The 16,549-nt window shown below is 38.8% G+C and overlaps 1 protein-coding gene across 2 annotated transcripts in view; it reads left to right on the plus strand.

Moving 5' to 3' along the window:
* LOC142329366 (trypsin-like) overlaps positions 1-2,225 on the plus strand; it is a 40,374-nt gene extending 38,149 nt beyond the window's left edge. Inside the window, exons 7-8 of one of the 2 annotated variants that reach the window (XM_075373888.1) lie at positions 1,527-1,595; positions 2,084-2,225. In XM_075373888.1, coding sequence (XP_075230003.1) covers positions 1,527-1,595; positions 2,084-2,189 — 175 coding nt within the window. In that variant the 3' untranslated portion in view covers positions 2,190-2,225. The remainder of the gene's footprint in view (positions 1-1,526; positions 1,596-2,083) is intronic. The other variant, XM_075373897.1, reaches the window with a different exon arrangement.
* Positions 2,226-16,549: the final 14,324 nt, after the last annotated feature.

A 16,549-nucleotide genomic window follows, 5' to 3' on the forward strand; every position in this document is an offset into this window, starting at 1 on the left:
ATTTTCTTCTCGCTAATAAATGAATGTCTTTTAAATATTTTTATAAAGGATGTCTCACTGAGAAAGGAATATATTTTCAGAATACATTCTATTGGTGAAAATTAATAAAAAACTTCACATAAACATATAATCAGAAAGGGGTTGTTTTTAAATTACAGTTAGCGAAAAATTTCGCCTCTAACTTCTATTTTAGCGGTAAAATAGGGCTTTGTAAAATTCTCGAAAAAATGCGGTGATTTTTTTTTTTTTGCCTAAGGAATAAAAAAATGGATCCTAAAACTGTTGCTCAAGTAATTTCCGAGATTATTGTTCTTAAGCCTAAAAAACTGGAATCGAAAATCATTTAGGTTTGCCGTAAAATTACTTTGTTTAGGTGAAATTAAATAAGTAAACTTTATAACAAGATTTTTAGAGAATTTAATCTGAAAAATGATATAAGTAAAGGCATTTAAGTCAATAAAGTTTAAGAAATTTTATTTTATTTTAAAGAAAGTACACCAAAACGTTAAAAGACAAAATAGTGTTTAATTCTAAACCTAATCAGTAATCTTCTAGATACTGAAAGAAAAATCTAGAAACGCTGCTACTAAAAATCAACAGGAATGAAAATTAATAAAAGATCAGTTTAATAGCATTTGCTAAAATTAAGTTGTAAGAGGAAAGAATTTGAAATTTTTTCATATGCCGATCTCCTTAGCGGAGTGGTAGTGTCTTGGTCTTTCATCCGAGGGTACCGGGTTCAGATGTCCATCAAGCGTGGCAGTATTCTTACGATACAAAATTCCATTTACATATTTCCATGTACACAAGCTTTGAAGTTTCTCTGATGAATTAATTTGCAAAATTCTGAGAAATTCTTAATTTTATGGTTCACAATATTAGAGCTCTTGAGTATATAAGTTCTTCTGTTGAATTTGAATGCGTTTGTAAGATTACAGAAATGATTAAAATTTAACGCATGCAAATCACACTCTAAAGAAGCCTTCTCAATATTCTTACGAGCAATACACTGACAAAATTTTTGTTTTCGGATTTTGTAACGAAAGTAAGCTAGCTACGAAATAATGAAAATCTAGAAAGATTTCCTAACAGGAAGATCGATACCCCAAAATATTTGCTTCAGCACTTGAGTCTTTATATGCAAGTGGTTCAATGATACCGTCTTCATATTCTGCTGAACGCATATAACAACGTCGTGTCTAGTTCTATGCGAATTTTTTCTTGTTCTTATTTGTCTCATAAAGTATAGTAAGTATTTCGTACAGAAAACCTTCACACTTTTACTAATAGAGGATTTTCGCTAATCGTAAATTGAAAACGAAACGTTTTCGAATCAATGTTTATATATTTTTTTTTTTAAATTTTTAGCTCTAGAATTAGTTCCCAAAGTATAAACCTTTCCTTATGAAACACCCTTATATCTAAGAATATTTTTAAAAAAAGTTCAATTTTTCATGTTATAAAAGAAGAACTTTGAACTATATTAGTACAATCACTGATTCACATATTTTTAATTTATCTTTTAGATTACTACCATTTCATCCTCACTTACCAAAGCCACCAAAACCATTCAGGCCCGTACATTTTCCTCACACGTAAGTACACATCTTGTTTTCAAACGATTGAACTGATTTAGATCACTAACAAATTAATTAGGGATTTTAGTACATTTAAAGGTTACGAAAACAGTTTTGTTTCTCATTTTAATCTTTTTGAAAAATATTAATAATGAATAGATCCTGTGCAAAAATTATTTTAATGCGCTTTTAGACTAAGCAGCAAAATTTTAGTTTTTACACTAAAGATGAGGAACTGAATTATCAGTTTTTCTTCTTGGTTTGTGTATAATCAAAATGTGTTTAGTTCATTGAATTAAATCTGTATTATTTTTACACATAATTTAGAGAATCATGCTACGAATTTCAGGCAGATCAAAGTCGGAGATGTACATTTGTCTTTTGTAGAGTTAAATTATATTTTATGAGATATAATTTTCAAGTATTTGCATATTAAGCGATTAGTTATCTCTTTATAAATTAAAATCATTAAAATTAAATGTTTAATATCAGCTTTTGTTTTTCAGACCCCATGGCCATTGGCAATATATATCATCACAAATCCATAACAATCCTTCATTTCTAATGAATTTGTTGAACCACCAGATGGCAGCAGATTTCGCATTTGATTAAGATATCGAGAGTAAACAATAAAGATAGTTTGAATAATGTAGTTTTTCATTTTTTCCTTTCATTATTTGTGTTAACTACTAAACCGATAAATGAAACTTTTAAGCATATAAGCATATATACGAGTATATATATATATATATATATAAAAAAAGTGTGTCTTGGTGAAGATATGTCGACTCACGCTGCAGAACTGTAAACGGTTAGTTACGGTCAGAGGCACTGGTAATCCCCGTACTGAAACCTGATAGATAAATCATTCCCTACAAGATATCGTCCATCTCCTTGACTAGTACCCCTGTGCAAGGTGATGGAATGAATGGTAAACCGTTGTCTAGTGTAGTACCTTGAGAGAAACGCCCTAATTGCCTCAGAACAATGCGTTTTCCGTCAGGGTAGATCATCTATTGATTTACCTGGAAGCCCATTGTTCTGTTGGTTGCCCTGGAAGCTGCTACACAAAACGCCTTTTTATTCCGCCAACGCCTCGTTGCTGTATTTTTCGTTTTGCAAAAGGCGTATGGAACGGCATGGTGGAGAAGAATCCTAAATACATTTCATGAATGGAGTGTACAAGGTAATCTCCTCGCATTTATCAAGGGCTTCCTCAGTACTCGGTCCTTCCGAGTTCGAGTTAGAACGACGGTATCTGAAAGTTTCACACTGGAAAACGGATTACTCAGGGAATTATCTTTAGTGTTACTTTGTTTGCCGTAGCAATAGATAACATAACAAACTGCGTCTGAAAACCGGTTATGTGTTCTTTCTTGTAGATGATTTTTTTATTTCTGTAGCACGTAGAACGTCAGCTACAGGTGAGAGGCTGCTTCAAAACACAATTACCCGCTTAGAATCGTGGTGTAAATCTAATGGATTTACGTTTTCCCGGAAACATGTTGACTCTCAACTGTATTTACACGGATCCAGTTAGGCAGGCACGCGAGTAAGATTTCTATGAATGTGGTTAGGTCAATGACTAACGTGGGTAGCAAGTTAAAGTATCCAAAAATGTTAGATAACCTATTGGTTTTATCTAATACCCGTTGGGGAGCCGATCATATATGCATATTGCGCTTCTATCTGCTCTGGTCAGCTTCCGCTTAGACTACGGCTGCGTAGCTTATTCGTCGGCGCGGGTTACTGCTCTAAAGATGCTCGATGCAGTCCATTATTCATTCACTCGTCTTGCCACGGGTCCATTTCGCTCAAGCCCCGTGGTAAGTTTGCTGGTGGACAGTGGTGAGCCATCTCTTTGAAATAGGCGGAAGCAGATTATGTGCTCCTATTTTGCTTAGATTAAAGCGCAACAAACTCATCCAACCTTTGATGCTGTATTCTCCAATGAGGATTTTAAACGATACCAGGAACAGCCAAGATCTACTGCTCCGCTAGGCATCAGAGCTAAGCGCCTTTTCTCAGCTCTAAAGTACACAACTACATTCAGTTTCTACTGTTGCTCCATGTTATTACTCCCCTTGGCAGCCTTCTCACGTTAATTATTGCTTTGGTATTTTCCAGTATAATAAAAAGAACAAAAATCCGTTTATCTTACAAAACAAATTTTATAATATTAAAAATAGCACGAATACTGATGTTACAGTTTATACGGACGGATCTTGAAACGTTGATTCTGTTGGTTGTGGTTTTGTGGTTGGCAATAGAACTTACATGTTTGGTCTTCCGAGCATCACCAGTAATTTTGTTGCATAACTATATGCCACTAATTAGGTCATCATTAGCCCAAAATTTCAATATGTTCTTGTTTGCTCAGATTCCATGAGTACCTTAAAGCTATTAATGACATGTACTTCAGACACCCTTTTGTCTGTGAGATTCATTGGGTCATTTTGCAAATGAATCAACGAAGTGCAACAGTGAGCAGGATTCCCAGCCATATAGGAATTTCAGGCAATGAGCGCGCAAATAGAGCGACAAAAGAGGCTTATTTTCAGCCTACTTTTACCAATCGCGTTGCTTTCAACGATCTAGTCTGTTTCCTGTAGCGGGTTTTTCATGATTAATGGCAAAATGAATGGGATAATACCATCAATAATAAACTTCGCCCGATTAAAATCACTGTTTAATCAGTGGAGCTCCTCCTGCAGAAATAACCGTCGCGAGGAGATTATTATCTGTCCTTTACAAATAGGGTGATACACTAGGTTCACTCATAGACATCTGATGACGCAAACGGATGCACTCCTATGTCCTCTCTGCGACTGCCAACTAACAGTGCACCACAGCCTTGTGGATTGTATCTGTTATGCGTCATTGTGTCGTAAATTTAACCTACGGGTTCCTAGTAAACTATTCTAGGGGATAATGAAATATTTTTATCATTTGTTTACATTTTCTTAAGCCCGTCCGTTTACAAAATACTATGAAATACTATAGTGAGTTTCACTAATCATGCCAATTGCCGTAAAGCAGGTGGTTATTTTTTACGTTTGTTGAGACATATAATGTGATATGTCTTTGTTTATTACGGGGGTTATTTTTTTTCAAGGTCTGATCGGTCGCGAATTAAAAATCCGTGCAAAAAAATCGGATGAACCTTTGCGCATATGTGTTGCGCAGCGTCTCTAGTATGGCCTTCAATCACGCCGCGTCACTTCGTTTAGTTCTGAATACGCAGCTAGCACGTAAACATGTCTACAACAATAGCATCTCCCGCCAAGTGTGAAGTGCCTGCGGTAATTCGATTTCTTCAGGCTGAGGGGTGTAATGTAGCTGAAATTCATCGACGAATTAGTAATGTGTACGGCGAAACCAGTAAACCATTCTCCCAGTAAACCAAAGAAGTTCAAGTGAACTTTTCCAACAGAATGTGTATGGCTGGGACAGGAATGGAGTTATCTTGGTGGAATTCATGGAACGTGGCACGACCATCACTGCAGCCTCAAACTGCGTGACTCTTCAACGTCTACGAAAGGCGATTCAGAATAAGCGGAGAGAAATGTTGTCATCAGGCATTGTCTTTCTCCATGACAATGCTCGGCCTCACACTGCAGCTTTAACAAAGAAGCTCCTGCAGCGTTTTCGTTGGGAAGTGTTTGATCACCCACCGTACAGCCCGGACTTGGCTCCATCCGATTTTCACCTCTTTGCTCACATGAAACGCTGGCTAGGAGGCTAACATTTTGGCACAGACATCGAGCTGCAGACCAGCGTAGAAACATGGCTGAAAACACAGGCGGCTCCGTTCTATGACAAAGATATTGGAAAGTTGGTACCACGCTACGACAAATATCTAAATCGGAGTGCGACTATGTAGAGAAATAGCGTAACTATGTAAGTACTTGTTGCAAATAAAACATTTTTATTTTTACTGTGGTTTTAATTTCGTGACCGATCGGACCTTGAAAAAAACCCTCGTATAAAACGTATATCGTATTTGGACGATGATAACGAGGAATCATTTTTCAGCCAGAGAAAACTCCCATAAAAATAAATCCAAATGAAGAAAAATTGGTTTCGATCTTAGAAATTATAATTATCAGTGACTTTATTTCAGATATTTTTGTTTTATTAACATACTTCACAGATTTTCAAACAAGAAATTCACATGTAATTTAAACATTAACATTTTCCTAACAAAAAACTAAAAACTCATCGAAAGAAAACAATGCCGAGTTCCATGATGGAGTGGTAGCGTCATGGTCTTTCATCCGGAGGTCCCGGGTTCGAAGTCTGGTGAGGCATGGCATTTTTTATACGCTACAAAATTCCATTTCCATGTTCCAGCACAAGCTTCAAGTTTATATGGCGATACAAAAAAAATGAGCTCATCGGACGTAGATTATTGAAAGTACTAAATAATCAGTCGAGCTTTCTTTTCAGAAGTATATATGAATCATAAACACGCGTTACCAAGTTTTTCATCTATCCAATATTTATCAGTTATTATAACAAACTGCCCAACGATTGTAGTATCTTTTCTGTTCAAAAAATTCTGATTTTCTTAAAAAAAATCGTCTATACTAACGTTATTTTATTATATTTTCTTTTGATTACTCTGTGGCTTTTTGTTTAATTTTAGTATTACGTAAATCTGATCCGTGCGGTCGTATTTATTTTTACATATAAATTAGATTCTTTTTTTTTGTTTCCGTAGTAGGAGGAAAAAGCTTTGCCAGCCACCGTCAGGCCTACACTGACCGCAGTGCGGGGCTCGCACCCGTTAAACAACCTCCTCTAATCATATAGGGGCCGGATATGTACAGCCCTGCAGGATCATGCAGGCACTCTACTATCCAAATCTGGATGACTGGAAGTCCTCAGCCTGTCGTCGCCTCTTCTCACTGGGCTTCTCTTCGATCATTGTTGTGATCGTAGTCGAGATACATTCCCATTTGTCGCTATTGCTGAGCATCTCCTCGATTATATTGTTGGCCCCCTCCACACCCTGAACCTGGAGTACTATTCTTAAGTCGCGCCATCTAGAGCAAAAGAACACCACATGCTCTGCTGTATCCAGCCCATCACAATCATGACAGCGACTTGTATGGCATCTACCCATCCTGTGCAGATAGTCTCGGAAACATTCATGTCCAGACAGGAACTGGTGAATTCGTAATCTGTGTTCCCATGCTTTCGTTCCACCCAGTTCGCTGAGCTCGCAAAAGAATATCCCTATAACACTGAAATTGTAAACGATGATCCAAGACGGGCGCAGCGTACAACATTATGGCCTCACAGACGCCTATGTAAAGAATACGCATGGTACGATAGTTCAACCCCCAGTCGGGATGAATGATTCTATGGACATCGAAGAAAGCATCAGTGGCCTTCACTGATGCTTTCTTCGATGTCCTTCACTGCAAACGAGGTGTTCCTTGAAGAGAAGCCTCTCATCAAGGATAACACCCATTCTGAACGGTAACATACCTAATTGGAAGTCCGTCCATCACAACCCGCGATGACGGGTTACAGCTAGACGACGCTTCAAGAACATCATAGTGGTTTTCTCTGCATTGAAAACCATCTTATTTTGAAGACTCCACAACCTTAATGCTTTACATGTCTGTGTTGCTCTGAGCTCTATCTCGGCATGCGAATTGCCCTCGACCAGCAGTGGCCCGTCGTCGGCATAAGCCACGACGCGACAGCCACTGGGCATCCACAACCGCATGAGAGAATTGAACTCAACGACCCAGACGAGTGTCCTAGAACACTGCCCTGTGGACAACCTTTAGACAGGGTCTTTCCTACCTCCGAACTGCCGTCACGAAAGACGAAAGTTCTGTTGTTGAAGTAAATCGAGAGAGTTCTGTTTCATTTAGCGTGCAATCACGCTGCTGCAGTTGAAACAAGGCAGAGGGCCACCATAAGTTGTTGAACTCCCCGGATATGTCCAAAAAGACACCGAGTACATACTTGGACTCGCTGGCTGAAGCCAAATCCATAACCCTAAGAAGCGCATTCTCTGTGCCCTTGCTGGGGCGGAAGCCATACTGGTCGTCCATCAGCATATGGTTAGAAGTTAACCTACTATTAATGCGGAGGTACTAGACCTTCTCGAAAACCTTACCTACTGCAGGCAAGAGCGTCAGAGGACTGTAAGAGGAACTTACAGTGGGATCCTTGTCGCCACCTTTGAGGAGAGCGATTTGGCGTTCGCATCAACTCCTATAAGAATAGGACGACCCGCTACCAACCTAACAATTCTATCCCATCTTTATAAGTGCTGTTCAGTGAGATTCCTGTACTGAAAGTACGAACTAACAATGACTGTTCGATGTCATACACGATGACACGGGGCCTTCTCAGACGCTTGTAGTCTACCTTCACTTCAAGCTCCTTAATGACACGGACTGTCTCCTTATTTTCAGCAACAACTACCAGCCCTTTACTGGTCTCATTGATGTCCCTAATCTTCAGCTGATGTCGGTCGCCACGAAGGGCAGCCTGGAAATCTCGCTTAAGTTCTTGGCTCGTGGCCTTCGAGCCCTCCACCTTGTTCACAAACAAGACCTCCGGCTTCTTAGCCGCCTTGCTAGCTTCACGATTAGTTCGCAAAACATCAGCGTAGAGCCTGGGCTACACTGGGTTCTGAACCACCTTAGGCTGGACTTTCGCCTCCTGGGACTTAGAGGCCAAAGCCTCGAAACCGTCTACAACCGCCGCAAACGCCTCCTTTAACATCACGAGACGGGAAAGAACCGTCTTCCTCGTTCCCACACTGACGCCGCTGGGGAGCGCTAGAAACTCAAACAAGTAGTCCAGGTCCTCCTTAACTACTTTAGCCAGCGAGGCAGAACTGCCAGGTCTGCTCTTCGCTTTAAGAAAATCCTCAACTGCCGGGGTCGCTTTAGCCTGAGTGAGTAAGCCTGTATCCATTTCACTTACCTCGTCCTCGGAAGAGCTTGTTGATGGCATGGGCTCTGGCTTCCTCTTTCGCCTAGACTTCTTCACCTTCTGGAAACCATCCATGGCCGAAGATTCCGTAATCCTACCTGCAACCTGACCTAACGAGATTCTTGCTGTCTTCCTCCTAACCACTAAGTTGGGCAAACCCACAAACGTGACAACTGCCCTCAACGAGACGGGCAGCCGGAGAACTTAAATATTCTCCTGTCACACTATGCACCTCTTCGCAGCTACTGGATCGATTAAGTGCAATACGTCCAATTCGTACGGCAAGAAACCACGGATTACTGCCCTCGTTCTTAAAAGAACGCGAATAGGACTAAGGGCGCTACCCTTTACTCATTACGGGAACTTACGACCAGGAGTCGTTGCCACCTTATCGCCACGCTGAGGCGGGTGCCCGAACAAATTTTCGCCTAGCACTGCGTGCACAATCATGTCAGCCGCTTCTTCACCGGCCGCCATCGGTTCCTCTTCTGTTTTGCGCACAATCACAAGTGCTAAATCATCGATGAAGCCACCGGAGTGATGCCCGCCGGGTAGTACTGCCTTAGAACAACATAAAAAGCAATGCTCCACAGGGCCAGACCCAGCACCGAACCCTGAGGGACATCCCTCTCCACCGAAAATTTCTATACATTAGATATTATGATGAGTTATTTTTTTAGATCAATTACAATAGTTCAATCATCATTTAGCTCAGCACAGTATTGGTCTTTGAATAACTTTTTTAATGCAATTTTAATTTCGTTGTTAAATTATAAATGTTGTGTAACTACCGTATTTGCTCGAATCTAAGCAGCCTCCGATTCTAAGCCGCGCCATAAATTTTCAAAAGATTTTTGAAAAAAAAATTGATAAATAAAAATAAGAATAATAATAAAATTTATTTACAAAGCAGCATTTTTTTCCTTCTCCTCCCAACCGGATATCCAATTAAGTATAACTCAGTTGGGGAGAGTGTCCATTTACTATAAGGAGGCGTCCTCCGTCCACCGGTAGTACGCCCGGCACGGCAGGTTAGCCTCCCCAGTCTCGGATCTTTACTTCTTTGTTTGCCTGCCTCAAATTCCCCGCCTCAGAGATGAGGTCTGGCTACGCCGCCCCACCACCTCCTCAGCAGGGAACCGGGTCTCGGTCTTTATGCCACGCCTCAAACCGGCGGCACCGATCCCACCGAGTGCCAGGGCACCCGCAGGGCTGACACCGCCGGCCGGGACTCGGTCTTTGTTTTACCCAACTTCTCCCCAGGAGTTCCCTCCCTTCTCAGGAACCCGCAAACCGCGGTATACGGGCCCTCCACGGAGGGACTGTCCTCCCATCCCTATTACATTCCCCGTCTTCTAGCTTCTTCTTCCTTTGATCGGAGAACTTCACCCGCGAACCTTCTAAACCAATTCCAGTTTACATCACTGAACACCAGCCAGTTGATTAAAATATCCGGTGTTAGCCTGTTTGCAGAGATCTCACTTCTGTTGCGTGCCCATCTGGGACAAACAAAAATAGTATGTTCAGCGTTGTCTATCTCTTGGCAGTAATCACAATGCAGTGTAGCCCTTTTTTCAATTTTATATAAGTACTGACCAAAGGAGCCATGACCCGTCAATAATTGTGTAACATAGAAGTCTACGTTACCCCTTCTTTTACCTTTCCAATCTCTTATGTTAGGGATTAGTCTTCTGGTCCAATCCCCCACGTTTGAGCGAGCCCATGCATTCTGCCATTCCTGATCTATTAAAACTGCAACCTCGTCTCTTGACAGTCCCGTAGATCTTAATGTACGCCCTTTGACTTGTAGAACAATAGGGGGGACCTCAGTCAGTATACACAGTGCATCCATCATATGAAACAGTCCTGTACCTGCAGCAACCCGTAGCAAAGCAAGCCGATGAACGCTTCTTAGTTTCATTTTGTTCCTCTGGATGTTCATAGCGTCTCCCCATACCGGGGCCGCATTCAGTATCGCAGACGTAGTGGCTGCAGTTATCAACCTCCTAATCTCCATCCTGGTGCGCCGTGGTTATGAAAGAGACCCCTCAGAGCCTTGATAGTGGGGGTTACCCTCTTACTTATCATACCGACATGGTTCCCGAATTTTAGGCTTTTGTCCAGTATAACTCCAAGGTATTTTGCATTATTGACCTCTATAATTCCTTCTCCTCTAAGTTGATATTCCTTATCCGTCTTCTTCCAGAGAAAATTATACAGCTAGATTTCGTAGGGGATATCTGCAGCAAGTTCCTTTCTAGCCACTCATCTATTAGGTTTAAGCCCGATTGGCTTTTCCCTCTATGTTCACGACATCCTTATCTTCAACTAAAACCGCTAAATCATCAGCATATATTATAAGAAAACTGCAGTTTTGCAGACCATAACTGGCTATGTCTACCATTTCCCAGGGAATAATCTTTGCCAGTCCTTTAATAACGGCAGCCGGTATTCCGTCCGGTCCTGGGTTTTTTTATGATTCAGTTTTTTAATTGCCTCCAGGACTTCCTGTTGTGTTAATCTGCCACATTGACATCTTATCACTTCTCTATTATCAGACTCCTCTCTAGGGAACAAGGCTCTTACTTGTTGTGCAGACATTTCGTTACTTTATGTTGGCACATGTCTACCCAAACGTTTGGTTATGATCCTGAATGCCTTCCCCCAGGGATCGGCATCCAGATCATCACACAGCTCCTGCCATTTTCTTTTCTTGGATTGTTTTATAACAAAGCAGCTTTAGAAAAAAATATTATTTACTTCGAAGGATTGTGTAAAAGATAAGATAATTTGATTAAGATAATCTGTATAAATAAAAATGTAGATGTTCGTTTGTTAAAAATCTTAAATTCCCGAAAGTTTTTCACCGATTGCTTTGAAATTTCGACACAACGTTGCATTCGAACACGCACGTGTTTTTATATACCTACTATTTATATATCTAAGATGTCACACCTGTGACAGGTAAAAACAAGATTTTTTTTTAAAAACAACAGTATCTTTGGACTAAAAGTAACACACGCTATACTAAATATTTTACGATTCCATTTCAATGTTTCCGATACGTGTGCCCGCTATGGACTAAAATAATTACTGGACCGATTCACATGCGGGGAAAAAGTGAGAAAGGAAAAATCGGAAAAGGGAAAAATCGAAAAAGGTATGAGGAAGAAGATAAAAAGGGATGAAGAGGAAAATGGAAAAATGAAAAAAGGAAAAACGGGGAACGAAACGGGAAGAGAAATGGAGGAAGGAAAGGGAAATGAGAAGGAAAAGGGGAAACTTGTGGAAAGAAAAAGGGGTAAGGGGGAAAGGAACAAGAGAAAGGAAAAGGAGGAAAAAGGAAAGGGATAAAGGGAAAGTTAAACAATTTTGTGAACTTCCATAATGTTCACTTTGTTAATGTTTTATCAAACTTTCAATTGTGTTCATTTAATCTATATATATATATATATATATATACTCAAATCTAGCAAAAGCGAAGCATTGCCGGGACTGCTAGTTACGAATAAAATTTAAATATTAAAAAGACGTAATATAAAAAAAATTCATATGGGTAATTTAAATTGAATGAATATTAAGTAATATCAAATAAAATTTCACTGTCACTACTGTCTCTGGAAGCGGTGTCATCGTCATTATTATGCCTATTAGGTCGTCTTTTGTTCAATCCATGACATTTGTGATGCTGAATTTTTTATAGAAGTGAAACATTATTTATTCGGGATTTTATTCTAGGGGAAAGAAACTCATTCCGCTATTATTGAAGAACTTGATTTTTTTATTTTTCCAGATGCAAGTAGAGGATGGTTTGAATGTAACCTGTTTTCGTATTTCTTTTTAACGCGGTTTTTGAAAGACTTCATAATACAGACATCGAGTGGCTGGAGTTGACTGATCATACCCCTGGTATTATCACCAAGTCATACTTTTTTATCTTTAATTTATTTTATGGTGAATTTACTAATGCACCTTAAAATGTAGTCATTACAAACATGTTTTGGGGTTTACGAAGAGTTCCTGGTCTTCTATTCCTCACAGCATTTATCCATTGTTACATAATTTCGGAAATCATCCAACCATTCTTAAGGGCATGCATTCTCATATCACTGCGAAATCTCTCGTTTTTGGGCATTGTTTTTCTATTTAACATTAAGAATGGCGGTAATTTCTGATCATCTGCCATAATACAAGACATAACGGTGACACGTTGTGTTTCGTATTCTGTAATAACTACTTAACTTCTTTTTCTCCCTTTGAAATTACTGTATAGTTACTGCATAAAAAAGTAAAAGGGGATTTGATCCGCATTTTCAATATTCTTAAATTAATATGTGTGTTTTGCATACATCAAGTCCAATGATGTGTCGCTGAAACTGGATAAGCTTATCTTCAAAATTCAGGAAGTTACTGGCAGATTGGAGTTCTCCGTCTAAAAGAGAATCTCTCCCTTTTGATAAATATTCTGCAACAGCTTCTTGCATTAAACTTTTCAATTTTAAATTTATCAATAGCTTCTCTTGCCTTCAATTATAACATTGTATTATTATTAGAATCGATTTAGATCGAGCATATTTTATAAACTGAGCAACATAATCATTTTCTTGGGGAAATCTTCCCGTTTTTGGTTCTGTGAAACCCTTTGTCGTAGATCTGTAAGTGAAAATCAAACTATGTTGTTTACGCCATCAACGTTTGTTTCTTCAAGTCATAATTTCTGCCAGCAGATCTACCCGTATTCCCGTTTATATTCCGCGTATAAAATCACCTTTCTATGTATACTGGCTTCGTATTGAACTCTCCTTGAAGCGATTGCTAGTACGCTGATGACAAGATTGACAAACAAATAGACAATAAAAATTTCGTTTTTAAAAAAATCAAACGGCAAAAAAATTGAAATAGGTAAGTACACTAAACCAAGTTATAAGATAGATAAAATACCTACTGAAGTTTAATCACGGACAATGGTACTTTCCGGGAAATTATTAAAAAACAAGGGTTAACCTCTAAATTAAGTGAAAGGAGTCATTGCTGTTTCCTCCTTGCACTAAGGACCCGGTAGCATTCTGAAAGATTACCTGACTAAAAAAATAAGTTAAAACTACCAATTTTCAACGAAAAAAATGTAATAACTCTGGAGAGAGGATGTTTTTATTTCCAATTGTAATTTTTTTAAATGATAATGTTAAATCGTAATTATTTACAATAATTAATGAATTTGAAAACAAAAAAACTAAGAGGCTTTAAAAAAAGTTTAATAAAACTTTTTTTTCGAATTAAAAAGAAAGTACAATTCTAAGCCGAACCGATTTTTTTTTTGTATTATAAAGAAGAAAAATGTGCCGCTTGGATTCGACCACATACGGTTATCTTTTTTAATGAATTTTAATAAATTCTGTAGCTTAAATTTATATTTTTATGTTTTAATTTTATGATTATTGAAATACGACAATAAAGTAATGAGACTGACGTGAAAAAAAATGTTGCTTACCGTTTTAGTCATGTTTAGTGTTGTCTCCTTCAAAGTAGTTTCCCTCCGATTGCACACACTTATTCCAGCGCTTCTGCTATTGATGGTAACATTTCTGGAACTCATCTTCTGTAATATCCTCCAAGACCCTCGTCACAGCTTTTTGGACATCTTGTGTTGTTTGAAAATGGTGTCCCTTGACCGCCATTTTGACTCTTGGAAATAAAAAAAAGTCGCACGGAGCGATATCTGGTGAATAAGGTGGCTGTGGTAGTACTGAAATTTGTTTTGAGGTTAAAAATTGCTGTACTGACAGAGCAGTATGGGATGGCGCATTATCGTGATGCAGAACCCAATTATCAGCAATGTTGGCACGGACACGAAGAACTCGTTTACGAAGTCTTTCTAAAATTTCTTTGTAGAAATATTGGTTAACTGTTTGTCCAGGAAGCACCCACTCTTTATCAACAATTCCCTTGGAATCGAAGAAGCACACAAGCATGCATTTCACTTTTGGCTTTGACATGCGAGCTTTTTTTGGTCTGGGTGATCCCTTCGAGCACCATTGCGAACTTTGGCGTTTTGTCTCTGGATCGTATTGAAAAAACCAACCTTCATCACTAGTGATAACACGGCTCAACAAATCTGAATTGATTTCCGTTTGCTCTAACATATCGGCTGCCACATTTTTCCGTGTTTCTCGCTGTTGTTGTGTGAGATTTTTGGGGGACCATTTTTGCACAAATCTTTCTCATACGAAGATCTTCAGTTAATATTAGACGAACCGTTTCTCGATTGATGTTGAGTTCTTCTGCAATCATTTTCACGGATAATCTTCGATCAGATCGTACGATTTCACGCACCCTGGTCAAGTTGACACATCTGTCCGTGAGGTTGATGGTCGTCCACTGCGGTCTTCATCTTCAACATTCGTTGTGCCTTCACTAAAAATTTTATGCCACCGAAAAACTTGAGCTCTTGACATAACCTCCTCTCCGAAAGCCTTCTGAAGCTTACCATAAGTTGTCGTCGCGTTTTCACCCAATTTAACGCAAATAGAAATGGCACACCGTTGTGCAATATTTTGCGGTTTCATTTCTGTGACGAGAGACACAAACACGTGTTCACTTATTACAGCACAACTCACGATTGAGCAGTTGCATCAATGTGCCGCTTGGACTAGAAGTAGCTTATAGACCAAGGTCAAAGATGGTGTGTCTACGCAAGCTGCATGGTTGCCACATATTGCAAAGAAAAATCAGTCTCATTACTTTATTGTCGCATCTCGTATGTCTAGGTTTATATAGGTGTTTTGTCGCAGTTGTATTTTGTTACTCATTTAATACGGTAGTTGTAGACCACAATGTTCTTTAATGTAAATATAATATACGCAGGCTGGAAACGTAGATGCAGCTAAGGTAAGATCTAAAATTATATGAAGTGCATACAAGATACTTTCGTGTAATAAGTAAAACAAATGCCACATTTAAACTGTTTAATAATGTATCCGTTCTTATTAATGAAAAAATTCGGCGACTTGTGACAAGGAGCAGGAAATTGTGTCCCCCCCCGATTAGCAGTAGAAAATAGAACGCCTTGCAACGTACAAGGCATTAAAAACTAAAACAGAAGAAAAATAAAAAAACAGAATTAAAATAAAAATAAAATAAAATAAAAATAAAATTAAAAAAAAAAAGAATAGGGAGCTGGTTTGTTGTAAGTCACACATTTAGCCGTTTATGGGTTCTATTACATCATATAACAATAAGACTTGTTGACTGATTGAGAAAAAAGAAGAATTTGATTGGAGGCTGGAACATTAGATGAGTGTAACTCTTGTTATGCCCACCAAGATACACGAAGATGTAAGCTGCTCTCACCCTAGAAGAACGGCCGGCAGTTAATGCAAAGTGAATAAAGAACCTGTTGACAGTTAAAATACTAATTATAGTATCAGAGAGTAAATGAATACGAACACTTAGAGTACAGTACGATTTTTTTTTTTCTTTTGTCATTTGACTGGTTTGATGCAGCTCTGCAACATTCCCTATCTAGTGCTAGTAGCTTCATTTCAGTATACTCTCTACATCCTGCATCCCTAAAAATTTATTTTACATATACACATTGCCTGCCTGCACACTTTTTTCCGTCTACCTGTTCCTCCAATATCAAAGCGACTATTTCAGGATGCCTTAAGATGTGGCCTATAAGTTTGTTTCTTCTTTTAGCTATATTTTTCCAGATGCTTCTTTCTTCATCAATTTGTCATTTTATCCACCCATCTAATTTTTAACATTCTCCTACGGCACCATATTTCAGAAGCTTCTAATATTTTCTTCTACGTCCTACGATCGCCCAAGTTTCACTTCTGCATAAAGCTACGCTCCAAACATATACATTCAGAAATGTTTTTCTGATGTTTAAATTAATTTTTGTTGTAAGCAAATTATATTTCAGACTGAAAGCTTCTTTTGCCTGCGCTACTTGGCATTTTATATCACTCCTGCTTCTTCCATCTTTAGTAATTCTACTTCCC

Source organism: Lycorma delicatula, chromosome 1 (assembly GCF_047948215.1).
Source record: "Lycorma delicatula isolate Av1 chromosome 1, ASM4794821v1, whole genome shotgun sequence".
NCBI lineage: Eukaryota > Metazoa > Arthropoda > Insecta > Hemiptera > Fulgoridae > Lycorma > Lycorma delicatula.